General features: G+C 38.5%; 1 protein-coding gene across 1 annotated transcript in view; it reads right to left on the bottom strand.

Moving 5' to 3' along the window:
* LOC107654393 (calmodulin-binding transcription activator 1-like) overlaps window positions 1-19119 on the bottom strand; it is a 340679-nt gene that overhangs the window by 318420 nt on the left and 3140 nt on the right. Inside the window, exon 3 of the mRNA XM_016441439.1 lies at window positions 6738-6841. Within this exon, the coding sequence (XP_016296925.1) occupies window positions 6738-6841 (104 nt within the window). The remainder of the gene's footprint in view (window positions 1-6737; window positions 6842-19119) is intronic.

Below are 19119 nucleotides of genomic sequence, written 5' to 3'. Positions count from 1 at the left end.
GTAAATGACCCCGCTCTTCCTCTCATGCACTCAAAGCATTAAGTCCGTTTCCTCGCCGGCGATGAACTGTGATCCATCAATACGGCGTGTCAGGAGGCTCGCGGATAGTAAAGTCTTCATTGGCGAAGATGGGAGCTGCTTGTTGACTGGCAGTATTCAGCATAATGAGATTTGACAGCTTCCCCCCCAGCAGCTGTAGTCTATCACAGCATATGACTGAACGGATGCTCTCGTTCAATCTCCTGGAGTCACGGAGGTAGCCGAGTGTGAATGGATCATATGTTAAATGTTGGGGCCGCAGCCGCTGTAACAGCATTACCTGAGCCTTCCGCTTACATAACGCTCGAATCCATTCCGGCGTTCCAGCCGTCTTCGTAAACATCCATGAGGAGTGGTGAGCAGGCCAACGCAATCAAGGGTGGAAAATTGAGAAGTATGAAAAACCATTAACTTCTCTGACTCCACACCGCTGTACGTTTTAACAACTTGACACCACGCCAGTCTATAGCCATTTGTCAACAACCGGAGGGGGCAAGGCCTCTTTTCAAGAGAACAGCAGTCCTGAGAGTTGCTGTTAAATCCCTCCAAAGGGCAGCGCAGCGTTTGTGCTCCATCCAAGAGGCCGCTGGGAAGACTGACAGGGGGAATAATTAGTTGGATCCAGCGAGCGCCAATCATGGAATGTGTGAAGAGGAAACACGCCCTTTTTCCTGTACGTTTGTGGTTGACTTCGGAGTAGAGGAATGGATTTCATGTAATTAAATAACATGAAAGTCTGTCCGGCATGCTTTAGGAAAGAGCCATGCGAGCCATTTTCATGATTGCGTGAGCTGCCGATGTGCTGTGGATCAAAGCGAGAGAGAACAGCCACATGTATGGAAAAAGAAATGAACAGGGAAGCACTCCAGAATCTCACACACACACACACATACACACAAACTCAGTCGGTAAATAAAGCGACAGTCAATTACAATGGCCTGGCACAAAAGCCTTACCCAGTGGTTCAATTCAACAGGGAGAAATCTATCCCTTTATCCCTGAATAATTTTACACCTCAGTGCATTCGAGACACGGAAAAAAGGGAGGGGTTATGGAGCGAATGAGTGTAACGTGGGATTGGAGACAGGAGGAGAGAAGGGGAATGGAAGGGAAACATATGACGACGGTTCCTTCAGAAGCAGGTACAGGTACAAAAACGCTCAGATTATGGTTATGGTTACACCACAACAAATCATCTGACCTCACAGTAAGCGACAGGTTAATAAAGAAAGAACAAGAAAGACTGCATTCATTTACACATTGTAATCTGACTGGAAGGTAGATCTGAAAAAAAGCTCTCACAACCAATTTAACTTACATAATGTGATGTAATTCTTGGGGGAAAAAAACTGAGGATATAGAATAGGGCAAGACTTAATTTCATCCATTTGGGGATTGATTAGACTGTAAAAAGTGGTCTATATATCAGGGCTTTTCAGATCTTTTTTTTAATTTCGAATCTGAGAGTTCATGTATAAAGCCCCACAATGAAAACATGTTGTTAGCAACTGAAAAAAAAGAACACTCATTTTAAATATGGAATTTTCTATTAACTCATAAGAGTGATTAATCACATGATTTCTGCCAGTAATGTATTAGTTAAATACATTTGTTTAAAAATTACTAAAAATGATCCCTCCCTAGTGAAAAATAAATATACTAAAATGTATTTAAAATACATTTATTACATGCTACGTATACTACACATACATGTATATATTTATGTACTAAATAAAAATACCCTGCAATTGTACTTTTAGTATACTAAATTGGTAAGTCTGCTAAACTAGAACAACTAATTTTGTACCTAATGCACTTTAATTGTGCGGAAGTAGTGCTGAAGTCCAAATAAAAATAAACTAAAGTATATTTGATTGTGCTAAAGTGGAACTATTGCAAGTAGGTACACTTTAAATATATTGTATTTAAAGACCAATATTATTCAAAGATAGTGACATTAAAACACATTTTAGGCTTAATATTAAGAAATGTGTGAGCTAGTAGTAGTACTCCAAATAAAGTTTAATTATAATTTTTATATCAGTATGTCCCGAGCAATATTCTGTAAATCTGTATTGTTAATCATTCACAATAAAACCATGAGTGTATAAGAAAGTGTATAAGAAATCATTTTGATTTGGATCAGTTTTGATTTCTTGTTGAACCGTCAGGTTTCTCTCACATACTGTAACTAAAAGCATCCTGCTGCTGATTTTGCTGTCTTAGCCATATACTGTACATACACACACAACAGACACAAAAATTGAGAGATGCCTGGAGCGTTTTGCAATTCACTGCATCGGTCAGCGCACGCTCGCTAGCATCTCTCTGCATTCCTTCATGGACCCACAGACGCACCTATACCACAGACAGACAGCAGCCTCTCCTCAAATTACTATTCCGATCATGATCCAGGCACCTTCACAAATCAGCTCCTTACAGCCCAAAGCCTCCCCGTTTGCAAAAACAAAGCAGCGTGACCTTTCCTTTTTTCCCTCATCGTCTCCTCAGCGGCTCAGCCTCCATTTCCTCAAACATTTGCCTGCACGGAGTCATCCTTAATTACCACGACAGGGGCAACGCATTCCCTATCCCAGGCACAAAGTTGTTTTTTGCCTCTTTATTTCTACTAAGCAGGAAGCTTTGCTCTTCAGCTCGATTGGGAAACGCTCTCAAAACAGGACGAAGAGCAAGCAAGAATAATAGCGAGAAAAATGCAAGCTTCTGAATTGACAGTTTCCAAAAAAAAAAAAAAGGAGTCTGCATAATTTGTTTCCACAAGAGGAAATGTATTAAAATAAATCTCATAAACATCAAGAGGACTGGCTTTTTTCTGGCTTGGAGAATGAAATCAAACTAATCAGCATTGTGCTAATCCTTTCAAGGAAGCTGTAATCCCTGGGATAGCGGGACATGGCTAAACCCACTCTGGAGGGGATCCGGTGGATTCTTTTTAACAAGCCTGATTACGGCAACAGACGACCACCACATGTCAGAATAATGCCTGGACCAGGAGAAAAATAAAGGCAAAGTCTGTTTGTGCAGATGTGTCATAATCATTCAGACTTATTCACAGACTTACACATATACACAGGGCATTTAAACTGATCGCTATTTGCAGTGCCAACATTGGTGACAGATACAACAGTGCAATAAAGTTTACCCAGATTACAGAAATGTGCAGCGCAGGGTTGTGCACCACTCTGAGAATGCCTGAATTCAGTTCATGAATTGATGAATGAAAACAGAACGTAGACTACAATTCAAATTTGAATCAAATCATGCAGAATTAAAATGAACTGACTGTCATCAAGACAAACTTTTAAACAAGGATCTGTCCAACCAACATTTAAAGGCTTAAAAAAGTCAAAAATGTGCATCATGTTACTTAACCAATTTTAATTAAAGCATAGAGTACCATGCATTGGCAAGACATTGCACTAACAATACGTCAAAAAACAGAAACAAAAACGATATGACTTACTGAAATAATCCAATCAAAGTCAATAATTTCAGGTATTGACCTGCTTGAGCAGTGTGAACTGAAACTGAACAATGCATTTACACTGGTAAACTGAAGCATTTAGAGTCAGTAAGAATTTTTATTTATTTTATTTTATTTTTTTGTTATATTACTTTTATTCAGCAACGACACATTAAATTGCTCAAAAGTGACAGTAAAGACTCTTTAAAATTATTTAAAAAATTAAAATAAATACTATTCTTTTGAACTTTCTGTTAGAAACGTATCTCGATTTCCGCAAAAATGTTAAGCAGCAAATCTGTTGTCAACATATAATAATAATAATAATAATAAATGTTTCTTGAGCACCAATTATAATAAGCAAATTATAATGATTTCTGAAGGATTATGTGACATTGAAGACTGAAATAATGATGCTGAAAATTCAGCTTTGCATCACAGGAATAAATAACATTTTAAAATATATTCACATGGAAAACATTTATTTCAAATTGTAATAATATATTCCTGTTTTTACTGTATTTTTGATCAAATAAATGCAGCCTTGTTGAGAATATGAGACTTATTTAATTACACCGACCCCAAGCATAAGAACAGTAGTGAAAGTGCTGGTCAGAATATTCAAGTGTTATATTCATATTATTTTTTACTTAAAACTGTACTAAAACACGTCAAAAATATGGACAATGAATAGCATATGCAGGCAGATGGAGACTATAGCTCAACTACACAAAAACCCACCACTGCTTGATTATAACTGCATATGTAAACACACAGAGTTTACGCCTCCTGAGACTCTGAAAAACAATCACGAAGCAGAAAGTCCAGGTTGCAGATCCTTTCCCTTTCTGAACAAGTCCAAAGAGGTAAAAAATGCAACAGATGTGGTCTTCGCTAAAACTACATTATTTGTTATAATGGAAAGTGAAGCGGTAAACCTGGCTTGTTTGGGTGACAAGAGACCCTTCCACTCCGCAGGAGCCAAAGGTGCGCTTATGCAAACACAAACTACATTTCCCAGCATTCCCTGTAGGGTAAGGTTTGACTAGTAGCATCTGCTTCCTTTGATTATGTGTGGAGAAACTTAGGCAGACCAAAAAAGAAAAGGGACCCAGAGGAACAGGGTAGTGCCAGCTAAGATTAAGGCACGGTAACCACTTTCCTGGCACTTATCACAGGGGTAAAGCTGGATCCGTGATGCCAATATCTAGATCAAGAGCACGCACACACCAAAACAAATGCAAGAGGGAGAAACTGAGAGATTTAAAATAAAACAATTGTGGCAGGGGAACTCGACAAGACAAGGACTCGCACGCAGCAGCACTTTTCCGTGCCGCTTAAAACTTTTAGATGCACAGTTTGTCATCTGGGGCAGATTATGGTGGAATGACGCAGACACAGCATCTCTGTGTAAGTGCGTAAAGGCGCATTCGCTATCGCCACCGGCCAAGGCTACTCAAGAAGTTTAAGCATGCTAAAATGAGAGAATATTGTTCACCTTGACAGCTTTTTCATCCCTGCTGCTAGGGAGCGACTTATGAATCTTTTGGCGATATCAAAGCCCTTTACTCTGGCTCAAACAGGGTCCCAGTGATGTACATTATAAAAAGCAAACTCGTGGGCTTCTCCGTTTGCAAAGTCTACAAAACATGGGGATTTTGTCATTGAGTCAAGGTAATACAATTCAATCTACAGCTTACCAGATCAGCATGTAAGCTCCGTACCCATCCTCGCTGTTTGCCCCTACATTCGGTACACACGCATTGTGATTTTCCATGCCCTCATTTATCCAGGGATGAATCTGAAATATTTTGAAAGGTCATGGCATGCATCATCCCAAGACATCTGTAGCAGTATGTGCCATCTCCATCATGATAAAGAATTTAAGGCAGGTCTAGAAAATGAAAGAAAAGTTTGACTTTTGTAAGCTAGTGAAAAAAAGCTTTCACAGTCTAGCCTTCTTCAAACCATTATAGGCAAAGAAATGCAATGATATATTAACCTATGGTAACAAGACTTGTCAGCTATTCCTTTAACAAGAATTTTAAACCCTTAATACATCATGTGATGGTATTCCTTCAGAAATTCAGAACAGCTCAATACAAATCTCATCTCTGTAAATTTGGCAGAGTCCACAGTAAATCAGATAGCAACCTGCAATATGTTAACTTACCCACTTGAGACCAGATCTCCGATTTTAAAGAAATGAAAACCGAGCTGGTGCATGTTCAAGTGGTGTTATACTTTAGCAGAGAGCGAGACGGTAGGAGGTTGTGTCAGACTTTTGGTGTGCTGTGGAATCGGTCCAAACAGGCTTCCCTAATCTCTGCTGAGTGTGTTTGTTTGTCTCTGAATGTCAGAACGCCTTCGGGCCAGGAAGACAAAGTTCAAAGCAATGCAGATACACTTTGTATACGAGTCCAACTGTTAGATAAAACTGACACAGATATACAGAGCAAATCCAAATATTGCAATATGGCAGTCAACAAAGCGGTATATTTCATGTGAAAATACCAACTTTTATTTTTTTTGGTGGACAACTGATTATAAACAGACAAACTTTTACAAAATTATTGTTATAAGAAAATTATAATCTCATGAATTCTCATATAACGTAATAATATTATATAATATAATAAATATAGTATAGTAAAGTAAAGTATATAAATGAGAATCATTATATATATACAGCTGAACACCTCTGGTGTGATTTTAAATGCAGACCTTGAGCCAAAAACTCATCACCAAACACCAATGACTTGTACATATGGGTACAGTCAATTTAGACTCTTCCAAAACTGTTGCAACAGAGATGGAAATACAATTTTTAAATACATGAATTACCTTTCCACCTTTGTTGCCACAGTTTTGGAATTGCTTTTATCTGTTCTAAAGAAGGGGGTGTCCCAATACTTTTGTCTATATTGTGTATGTATAAGTCATTGGTGTTTGGTGATGAGCTTTTTGCTCAAGGTCTTTTAAAGTCAAATATTATATTATATTATATTATATGTTGACTGCAGTGTTCTGTCGAGCCGAAAATCTAGAAACTCCTACTTAGATCTGTGCTTAACTACAATTAATAATCAAAGTTTGCTGTAAAACAAGCATGAGGTAACAAACAATAGCATCCAATAAACAACACATTAAAATGTTATCATTGCATTATGGGAAAAACTAAATTCCAAACTCCTGTGAAACAAAAAGCTTCTACCTCGTTGGTGTTCCAGCGATGTCTCTCCTTGGGCAGGGAGGAGCATTTGGGAAGGCATTCCAGAAGCTTCTTGGGCAGGTAGATTTTCAAATGTCCATGTTCATCTGTGAATGACACAAAACGATTACTGAATATGAAGCGAGTAGGATTATTAAAACCAAAGCTGTGCTGCTCTCCAGAGTCTAAAACACTGGGAGCTGTTCTTTTTAAACAAAGATCCAATCATTTCTTTGTAAATTACTGAGCTGTTTGAATTCAGTGTCACTATTGCTCAAGGGACTCCTTTAAGGAAACTTCCATGCCCAGGTGTTACGTTTGCAAATTGCTGTGACAACCTTTTCAGAAATATAAAACTATAAACCAGGCACGAGACCTCAAAGGGGGAGCACTCAGAAAGCAATGAAGAAAAAAAAAAACTTAAGATGTTACTGTGAAATGAAAGGGAACATATTTAGAGCACAAGGCGTGCAAAAGGCTTTCATCCAGAAATGTTGTGATTTTGTTTTTATTGAGTTTTTTTTAAACACTCCCGTTCTTTCTCTCTCCCTTATCATGCCAGAGTGCCTGCTCAAATTCATAACAACAAAATTGGGCAACGGAGCAAAAGCATTTCAAGGTTATTGATAACTGTTTGCATCAAGGGCTGAGGCTTCTTAAGGAACTCAATCTTTAGCCCTGTGGGAGAAGGTAGTTCCATATTGCATGCTGAGCCTGCTTATGAATATAAAAAAAAGCGAGAGAGACTGAAAGAAAAGGAGAATGAGAGACTGACTGAGATTTGTGGAATGTGTCCTCGGTAAAAGACGAGAGAGAAGCGAAAGAGACGCTGCAGATCTGAGCGAGATGAAGCCCGTGTGTCCATAGAGACACTGCTTAGCAACCACTCTCACTCTGGCTTTAAGGACAAACAGATAGCCAGAGGGAAAGAAACACATGAAGAGGGTTAGATCACTCTTATGTTCACTGTCTTACACCAGAACCAATGCACATTGTTTGTGCTTTACCTGTCCATGAACTTAAACCCACATAAAAAAAAATAAATTCCCTGTAGAAAACGGCCAAGTTCAACAAGACTTCTTTCAAATCAACAGAGCAGATCAGATAAACGCAATTGCGCCTGAAATATACTCTATACAAGTACCTAAATGCCAATGCTTCTACGTTTGCAATTCAAGTACGCACTGCATTCTCAAAGTTGCCACGAGAGGCACTAAAGCACAAATGTCTGCATTTAAAGTGACTTTCCAGCCATGACAATTTGATGAGAATTGCTGTAAATATACTGAATTCAACTTACTAACCAGAATTGTCTGAATTTGTCTGTAACAGGGGTGTTTCCTCAGAGGAGGCAAGGCAGGCAGTGTCTCCTCAAAATATTGGATGACAAACAAATTTCGTAGTACAAAAATAAAATAATGCCAATATTACAAAATATAACATTAAATAGTCTAGAAATCACTCATTTTTCTAAAGAAATATTGTTCAACAGCGACACCAGCAGGTAAAGTTACAGCGGGAGTCCGCCTCTCTCTCGCCTCCCCTGAGCCCATTGAGTTTTAACAGACCACCTAAAACCTGCAATGGGTTTGGTGAGGGGGTAATAGAGAATGAATGGGTGAAAGTCACATGAGAGGAGGCATTTACTTAGATATAACTACTTTGTTACGTCAAAATAAGACTTAAAATGGCATGAAAACATGAGTTTTTAGTAAGTAATCAGTTTGGAGAATTTTAAAGTAATTCTCTGCATCTGTGACCAATATTTACCAAGCTTTGATGACTGATGGTCCGAAAAATTCAAAAATAGTTCAAAGTTAACTATTAAAAATAACAGCTGAACATAAGTTCACAAATAAAACTGCCTTGAGTTATTATTTTGGAATAAATGTAAAATGCTTAAAAACACAAACTTGAGTCGGTGCTGATAGCCTTGTGGGCAGCGTGCCGACATATAATGCCGCTGCACTACGGGCATCGCGAGTTCAAATCCCAGCTCGAGGACCTTTCCTGATCCTGCCCCTACATCTCTCTACCACTTTGCTTCACTTCTACACTGTCCTATACTAATAAAGTGAAGAGATTCATACATGCCTTTAACAAACAGAATATTAATTACATTGTTAATGTAAAATTATGAAATAGAATTGTTTTTTTATTTATTTTTCTGATAGTGTAAGTAATGTTTATTTACCCAAGGAAATGTGACTGGGACATGCATTTACATTTGTAAAAAAAATAAATAAATCTTTGCGGACTTTGCCTCCTCAATTCAGAATACCACCGCACACCACTGGTTTGTAAGTATACTGTGACCTTTGTTATTTTTATTGTGTAAAACTTACACTACTGTACTCAATACTGTAAAAACTAAAAGTATATTTCCAGCCTCCAGGCATAATGATAACTATAAAGTGTTAATATTCATTCTAACTATAACGATAAACAGCACGAAGGAACAATTTTGTTTTAGAATGTTTTTTTTTTTTTTTCAACTAATGGATGATAAATACACTCACAGCCAATCAGAATCTACATGTTTTTATATCACTAGAGCATTTAAAGTGGCAGAAGACAAAACTGCAGCGCAATTAATAAACAAAAAGTTGTCATACGTTAAGGTGGATGCCTATATAGTTACCGCTATAGTAATATTTATAGTTAGCTGTGAATGGGCCTTTATTAGGAATGGCTTTTTCTGGCTCAAGAGATTTTTTATAAAACTTTTAACTTGCTATTAGCCTTGAAATTTCTTCTAAATTTCCTAAAGCAAAGCAATTTGTTGTATAAGAATTTAAAGGTATTTGATGAACATGAATGGCACAGAAATTAGACTTTTGCAGACTTCATGTCTTGGCAAAGTCTGAGATTACCAGAGCATTTTCCTCAAAGAAAAATCTAAGGACCAGGAGACTTAAGTAAAAGTTGACATTTGCTCTCCATTCAATCTCATTAGCATCTAGGAGAATCTGTTGAGTTTGAAAAGATCTCATTTGTGATTTGCCTTTTTATTCAGCGCCGTCTCTCTCTCTCTCATGGCAACAGTTCTGTTGGAATCTAATGACCGTTTCACATTATAAATTGGGAGATCTGTGGCTGTTATGCTTCAGCTAAAGCAAAGATTCTAAAGCAAAACACACAGCACATTCTCATAAGACAATGAATAAATGAGCAGGCTCTCTTGAAAAGTTCTTTTCTTTTTCATTTTATGTAACTCAACTGGGATGTGTTATAAAGGAACGAGGCATTGAGAAACTTATTTACAGGGTAATTAAGACGAGACTATATATCCCTTCCTGTTCCTATTCGTTATTTCTCATCTCTCCCTTCATCTCCGTCTCTCTTTTTCCCGCTCAGTACATGTTTTGGCAGAACAAGCGAGCGATTCTGAGGACTGCCATTTAGACTCATTGTTCTGCATCAAAGTGAGGGGCTTTTAAATTATGCTGACTCTGACGACTGTGGCTTTAGAGGCAATTTTTAATCACAGTCAGTCGCCGTCTGCCAAGCGCTGCCTTAAGCATTTGCCTTTCTCTCTTTCACGACCGTCTCCCATGAGTAGCCAATGAGAAGCAGAGCTGAGGGGAAAAGGCTTAACAACAAAGAAAATTAAAAACAAAACACGCTACGAACACGCTGCTAATACTCACACAGATATAAATGTGTGAATGTAGGTGGTAGAGAAAGATTGAACAGAATAGAGACTATTTGCTCCTTCTCGTGTAAACAATTATAGGTGCACACAGGCGTACGCGCCCACCATAATTAATTATGAATGTATTAAGATAAATCGCTTCAGTTTCAAACTCTACTGACATAAAAAACACAGTCACGTTCGACACGAACACCAGTCAGCATTCAGCGCAAATGCCAAGGCGCCGCAGCCGCATGTGGCCCTTGTCTAACTGATGTCTGACTCTTGATCTGAGGAGATCTTTGAAAAACACCTATCAAACCTGCCCTTCAAAGTAATGTCAGGCATCAGAGAGTCTCGTCTAAGCTAGGGATACAAAGCTATATCATAACTTAACTCTCAGCGTAAAGAGCTCTTTTAAATTTTCCAGAAACTCAGCCACCATGTCAGCAGCTGTGAGTTGGGCTAAAGTGACTGATAGACTGAAGTCTTTGACAGGAGACATTGGAGGTCACTAAATACGGAACGTTCTAGGCTGAAAGAAGTGATGAACGTTCCTTCTTCAGCTGAGTGGCGCAAAGGCACTGTGGGATCTCACACTGTCGATAAGCAGCATGTTTGAACAGATCCCGCATGTGGCTTTAAGTGACCCTAATAAGAACAACAACACTGATGGTGACAGAAAAGCCCTAAAGGCAGTGGCTGAGAAGCAGCTTTATTTTCACTGAGAGTGTTTACATGACAAATGAGCTGAAACATACTGCAGATTTCTTTATCCTTTTTGGAATATTTTCACTAAAGGTGATAAACAGTTGCTCAGCGCCGGGCATGGACAAACCATTGGGCTGATTGTGCCATCTAAAATCAGACCTTTGAATATTTTGACAGACAAAACATAAAGTGTCCATATTTTAGACATTTTAGTCACATTAATGGACAATAAAATGCATCAGAAATGGAAAGTAACAAAAGTTTTAAAGATCCTAATGAAAACAGATTTCATATAACAAAAGAAGAAAAAAAACAAGAAGCCGCAACACAGCACATGGTTGGACTAAAAGTATTAATTAAAATAATTAACATTATGATATTCATTGATTTAAAAAAAGCACAAATGAAACAGACTTCACCCTCCATAAAACATTTTATATAAAAAAAAAATATTACAAATCTGTATGTACAACTTCCTGAGGTTGCACTAAAAATAAATATTATTCATGGATTGTAAAGCTCTATTTTGACCCATTACTACAATGGTTTTTGTGTGTTTTTTTGTCACATTTTATTGTAAGGTTCAATTCTCAATATTAACAAACCATTAACTGAATTTTGCCTCAAATTCCTAATTTGCTACTTTTTAATAGTTAGTAAGGTAGTTATTAAGGTAGTTTAGGTATTGGGTAGGATTATGGATGTAGAATATGGCCATGCGGAATATGTGCTTTATAAGCACTAATAAACAGCCAATATGTTAATAATAGGCATGCTAATAAGCAACTCGTTAATAGTGAGAATTGGTCCGTATACTGAAGTGTTTTTTTTAAAGTGACACTGATATCAAAAACGCATACAAGAGATTCTTAATTTTTATCCAATTTATTCTTAAAATTTCATAATGACAGATTTAAAAAAAATAATAAAAAAATTAACACAACCGCCTCAGTTTTTAATCCTCTTGGCACAATATAATCCTGAAGAGATAAACCGATAAACAGGGTTTATAAAGAATAATCATCTGCAAAGGTGCCTGCTGAAATGTTTTGACATTTCTCGCACACATTCATATAATTAATGCGTTTTAATTGAGCAGACGGATCTAAATGGCAAAATGGGCTCGCTGTGCAAAATGAGATCTGTACTTGTAAATCTGCAAAGCCACATTTCTGTTCACCCAAGGCAAGCACAAAGAAGGTCCGTTCTCCTGTACGTTCCCTCTGAGGATTACCGCAGGTCTGCCTTCTGTAATGACTCTGTAAGCATCTATCGCATGCACGTACATGGGCCGGTCTCGAAACAGATGGAGCTTCGCCACTGCAAAGTGTAAAAAGACAAGAATGGACACAAAAACTTTCCACACCTCATCAGCCCAATGTCACTTTTTAATGAAAGCCTTCTCTTTTTCCATTAAATTGTCAGCTCTGATGGGTATTTTCTGTTTGCATTTGTTTATTCATAGAGACTGTATTTTCCGCGGAACGCCATTTCACCTGCCGTAAGCGGTTTTGTCTCAGATCGTGGCGGGGTGTACATTTCCAACGCTCCTTTAGAAACTCTTCCAATTAAGAATGGTGCAATGACAAATGCTCTGAGAGCGGCAAATCTGCTTCAGAAGGCAAATTTGGAGCCTGTACATTTCCAACGCTCCTTTAGAAACTCTTCCAATTAAGAATGGTGCAATGACAAATGCTCTGAGAGCGGCAAATCTGCTTCAGAAGGCAAATTTGGAGACTGTCTGAATAAGGAGAGGGTGACATTTACAGATTTGATTTTCTCTCTACCTCATCATACGGCAGACACGAGCCTGCGCAAGGGTCGCTGTAGTGTCGTCCATGACTTTTTGATCCCATTTTGGAGAATGTGGGCTTTGGAGGAAACGTATTAAACTATCCTGATATAAGCACAGATTCAAGAAAAACTCTTTGCACGAACCGACTCAAATGGAGGTCAAGTAAATCTAGGGCTGTTTCTGTGCAACAGATAAGGACGACAATGAAGACAACAAACACCTAAAGGAGTAAATGTTATGGAGATCAATTACGTCACTCGTTTCGCCTCTGTTAATGGATCGATTTTGGCCCATCTGTCATATTACAGAGACGTTTCACCAAGGACCGCAATCTGTCTCGTGAGAAATGTTCCAGAAAATCAAATCTCATAGCCGTTCGCATCTCAAATGAAACTTTAGATTATAATTTTTTTTTAAAAAGGCAAATTGCAAACCAGCACACTATAGATTTTACTCATTTTTTACCTTGATCAAAAATGTTGTACATATAATAAAACGAGAAAAAAAAATGAAATCCTCCAGTGAGATAAGGTGTCAGTTAATTATAAAACTTTGTATAATAAAGACTGAAAAATGCTGGGAAAAGCAACATTTACAGCTCCCAGTACAGATATTAAGGGGTGTCTAGGGAAATTTGCGCCTTTTTCCTCTATTTTTTTCAAACAAAATTAATGTGACAGAAATAAGGGCTCATTGCACAGTAGTTCCAAGCAGACAGGGAGAAGGATGGAACTGCATGTTAATTCATCAGCAGCGCTGGTAAACTTTTCTTCAAGTGGTCTTCCCTCAACTGCTTTATTAGTCACATGAGTTAAAGGCAGGCTGGGAAAGAGGGAGGTCTTTTAACTTTCAAGTGAAAGTAGGAAAGGCTTTGATATGAAAGACAGCATAAGAAAGGAGAATGTAGCGGGTTGACATGGTCTTTTACTAAGCTGGCATTCCAACCTCCATACTACAAACCTCCTCCGCGCCTCTCTCCAGGGACTTGTGCACTGCATGAAAATCAGTGGTATAGTTATCTATATGCTAATTTCCATGGGACGAAAGTTGAATATTCAGACATTGGAGAGTCACACCCACAGCGTCTGGTCAAACACAACACAAACATCAAGACCGTAATACAAAAAAAACAACATAGACACGTACAAAGATTGCAAAGAGATCATATGCATCTAATGTAATTATTAAGTTCACGTTGTGATGATGAATTAAGCTAAGGGAGGCCTGACCGATTACCACCCGTGTTTCATAAGCAACTGCACAAGAGGAAATACATATACGCATGGAAGTGTTTGAAAGCATTAGTCTATCCCCATCCAAAAAGGGGATTAAAATTGGCTTACTAAACTTTTTAACATTATCAAAATATTCCCTAATTTCATAACGTCAGCAACATTAATCCCAATAACATTCAATGCATCGCCCAGCCCTAACCCAATAGCATCCCTTTCTGACCCTTTGAAAAACAACTTTACTATAGACTCCTTTAGGCTACATCAACCTCAGACTGACTGCAGTTTATAAATCCACCAGCAAATAAAACGTCACATTCTGCTGTACGTATGAGAGGCGAGATCTTTTTCTGTATGCAATAAAACTTCTATTGAATTAGCAATGACTTGAAGGGTTGCACGATGTCAGTCAAATTGATTTAGCGTCTACTGAAGCGCCTCAAGGTCACAGAGCTCGGAGCCAGACCTCGTCCAGAGAGAGTCTGCAGTGTGAATGCTTTAAAGCAGCAGGCGTGCAGAGATTCTTCAGCGAATCTGAAGAAGAGTTGAGAAGGAGGGCTGCCGTGACCTCCAGCACCGGTCCTCCTCCCCGAATCCCTTTGAGGCAGAAAAAAATGTGAATCTTGGTGCTAATCTGGGGTTTAACGGCTCATCTTTAAAAGGCCTGGCGGTGAAGAGCTGTTTTACTGTATCTGTCATGGCAGCTTGAGCAAGCATCACTTCGGAGGAAAGAGCAAATCTTGTTTTAGGACGGGATAAAGAGGACTGACAAAAACAGATCTCGAATCGATAGTGTCCTCTTGCTTTTGTGCCACAATGATAGGATACCTTTTCTTTACTCACTATTCCTTTTTTCCTCCGTGATTTTGACTGAATTCTGACCAACTCTGGACCACATTGTATGTGATGCTTTATTACGACTAATCACACTCATATAAAGCATTTTCACAGGATGATTGTGTGATCATGATCCTCATCATAAAAACAATAGTGACAGAGTGGACATAAAGAAGGGAAGATGAGGATAAAAGAAGAAAGGGAGGATGATAAATCTATTTCCCCCCCCACAGGGAAACAGCCTGACAATGATTCACATTTCCTCTTAACAGAGAATAATGTGCCGTCCTGCAGCCATTAAAGGAAGCTTGTGTCCGGCCAGAGCCATGACATCATTTGGCACGCTGTTTTACCACCTTTTCTGATTCAAATGGGATCCGGGTCCAACTGGTCAGGTTCAATTTCACTCGTCCCGGCTGCTCCAAGATCAATACCAATCAAAGCAGTGATTGCTCTATTGTTCTGCTTAATACTACAGCTCCTTCACTGGCTCTGGGCCTTCATCACCATCAGCGGCCACATCTGCGCCATTCAATAGATCATTCTCCAAATAGCTATATGGCATTTATACACAGGAAATTATAAAAATGCCAAGCTTCTCTGTGCTTTTTTTTAACATATTAAAAAACAAAATTTATGTCATCTCTCTGTGTGGGAGCTTGATGGAGTTTGAAAAGTTACATCTACTCACACTTTTGCTTTTTTTGTGTGTGTGTTTGTTCATTTATATCTCTGATAAAAGTCCAAGGGATGTATTCACTAAAATTCTTAAGGAAAAACACGTTTTTTTTTTCTTAACAATAAAATCAGATGTTGTCTGAGATCATACCCAAATAATATGACAAACTCTATATTTCACTGATACATCCTAAAAACAATGTAAGAACAAGTAAGGAAATTCTTCTAAATTAATGTTTTTAAAAATGTTTTGTGAACCCCTGGTGTTTAAAATAATCAGAATAATGCTGCATGGAACTTTATAGAACAAACTGACATTGATTCAATGTTTATTTGCCTAATCAGTATATTATTGACCTCTATATACTGTATACTAGTCATTGACTGTGCAAGATAGACATAGGTTTCAATAACACATCTTTGATTAAAAAAACTGACTGTGCAATCTACAGAAATAATGCAATGTAAATATTCACTAGATAATATGCAAATATATATAATATACTCCAACAGACTGATATTCTGAGGCATAATATAAATGAAGTGATAACAAAACATATGCTTCTGACATGAAATATAAAACACAAGCAGGTCCTATAAACAGCACACAAATAGGCAAACACCAGCTTGAACCATTGTCTTACACCTGGATGCACAAAACCAACATGCAAATCCATGCAACACTGACTACCAAAGGCATTCAGAGACATAAACAAGACAGAGGATATGAGAATGCTCAAATACACATGGACTCAATCATGCAAATGAGTGTATGAATACAAATGGATAAAGAGTTGAGCTATGCATACAAAATGCACTTTAGAGTTTTGGCAAACAAATTGGTCCTGTTTTCCGCCCTACCCCAGTGCTCTCTCTCTCTCTCTCTCTCTCTCCACCATCACAGTTTTAAAAAATGCATATTATCATCACTATGCTCTTCAATTGCTCCTTGTTTGAATTATGTACTGAATGTCTGAGTCTTTAGATGACTCATAATAACTTCATTTTTGTGTTAATAACAACACGGTACATGAAAGCCATTTACACAGTGTGAGTACTGTATCCAAAAATGCACTGAAAGTGAGAGATAGGATTGGTAAACAACCTCCTTTTAATCTAGGTGCGATTTTGTCACAGGTTTCCAAAAACAAGAAGGTCAGCTCCATTTAAACCAGCTGGACCTGAAAGCAAGCTATGCTGCACTGGCTCAGTCGTGACTTACTCCCTGAGACGAGTAAACCGAATGTGCGCTGGCACGCACAGATGAGGCATCATTGTTATGAAGAGTGACATAAGCCTCCGCCAAGTGAAGCGTCACCGGACGCCTGTCACGCTAGCGCTTGCCACAATTACCGCCAACTGTTTTGATAGCGAGAGATGTTACGCAAGCAAAGAGTTCAAACTCCTCCAAGACAGGAGGCCGATTCTGCGATAACCTCACTTTCATGTCTGGGCGTCCCAGGAGACTAGCATCTCTCTCTGCTCTCTTCGTTGGTAGAGCAGTTCAGTCAAACGTTTGCATCACTGCAACACGAACAAAACCTCTCATTATTTGCAGGATCTCAATTAAATTTTATCTTAGCCAATTTAAAAGATCTGTACGGCAGCAACTTCTCTCTTAATTGCTAGGGTTTTTTTTTAGTTTTTTTTTTAAAATAAAGCCTTGGCTGATAAAACACTGAAGATATGGGATACTGCGTTTGTGACAAGAGAGCAAATTAATGCACTGTCATCCTTCCATTGAAGTAAGTCAAGGGATGATTCTCCCTCGGTCTTCCGAGGCTAACTGCTTCTTGTCCCAGAAAATATGCAATGGCATGACAAAAAAATCTGCAAATTCATATGATAGCACAACACTCGTGACCTGAACACACATAGGACTAAAAGGAAAAAAAAAAAACAGCACATCCAAACATATTCTAAAGAGACTGGATGATGTGCAGTGTGGCTGCCTTAATAAGTGGGTGTAGTTCATCTGGGGATTTCCACTGGAGAGTAAAAAAGGCTACGCTGGACACTAGGGAAGACGAGAGGGGGGAAAGAGAGGAACTGCAGACCAGGATTCCTCCCAATTAGCTCACTTCGACATTCTGGTTCTGTCCCAGTTGGCTCCCAAAGCTTTTCTTGGCTCAACAAAGCAAGAGAATCAGGCTGAAATGGGGTCCATGAAGAGGGCCGTCTGAACTGGATCTCCTTTTATCCTCGCATTCCAACACGTCCAGGGATTCAAGGCTCACAGGCAACGTCTGCTCCTGCGTAATAAGAACCAACGGCCCATTTTATTTGAAAATCAACAATCAACCGATTGCAATTTTCTTGGCCGATTCCGATTTCTGATTTTTCGTTAGTGTGATCTGCCGATACTGATTTTTGCCGATTCCGATTTTCTTTCTAAGAACTATAATTGACAGCATATACAAACAAAAATCTACTTTTCTTCAACGCAAAGTTTTATTTTCATAAAAAAACACAAGTAAAAAGTCCGTAATAAAATAAGAACAAAAACAAAGGCAAACAACAGCACAAACAAATGCAATAGAATAAAGAGAGCTATGAAACTAAGTTTTTCAGGTTAAGTAAGTTTTTATTCAATTAAGAAATACTGCATAAATTAAAGTAATCAAATGTAAAATAACACATCCAGTGTTATTTTACATTTGATTACTTTCATTTCTGTAGTCTTCATTGTAAAAATTAAATACAGATTAATGCTTACCATTAAAGTTATAAAACGTATTCAGTCAAGAGCAGAAAGTGATTTTCTTTGTCTTTTGTTCTTTGATTAACATGACAGACAGCAGCAGAAATATTGGACTGCGGTCCCTTTAAGAGTTTATCCACGGACCCAATATACTGTGTATGTAATGTAATGTAATTAACACCCAATATACACAACATGCGTTCTCTTTCTCAACTATTTAACATTCCAAAACTGACTGCCTTTAACTGGATACTCGCCAAGATGGGCATTTTGACATAATTTTGTATGTATTTGAACATTTTAGCACAGTTAGCCACTCATTTTGGTATTTGTGGCTCACAAGCTGTTTGAGACTGAGCGTGGCTTGTGCGCTCCACTAATATAGATCGGCGGTGGTGCGCGCGCGTTTGGTATAAGCGCAAAAGCTGCGGGAATGACTATAATGCGCAATACAACCACTATTTAACCTCCATTCACATATCGCGTTTTTTGCGCGCTCAAGTTCGTTATTTCAAATGAAGACGCACGGCAGACGCGCTCATAATGGAAGCGACGCGGTCGCGACGCACATGCGTCTTTGAACGTTTTAGCGCAGTTAGCCACTCATTTTGGTATTTGTGGCTCACAAGCTGAGACTGAGTGCGGATTGTGCACTCCACTAATATAGATCAGTGGTGGTGCACGCGCGTTTGGTATAAGCGCGAAATCTGCGGGAATGACTAAAATAATGCGCAACACAAGCACTATTTAACCGGAGCGAATGAGACGTGTGTGAGAGAGAATGGGTCGTCGGGGAG

The sequence above is a fragment of the Sinocyclocheilus anshuiensis genome, unplaced genomic scaffold (genome assembly GCF_001515605.1).
Source record: "Sinocyclocheilus anshuiensis isolate Anshui unplaced genomic scaffold, SAMN03320099.WGS_v1.1 scaffold623, whole genome shotgun sequence".
Classification (NCBI taxonomy): Eukaryota; Metazoa; Chordata; class Actinopteri; order Cypriniformes; family Cyprinidae; genus Sinocyclocheilus; species Sinocyclocheilus anshuiensis.
This window is presented reverse-complemented; position numbering and strand designations above follow the sequence as displayed.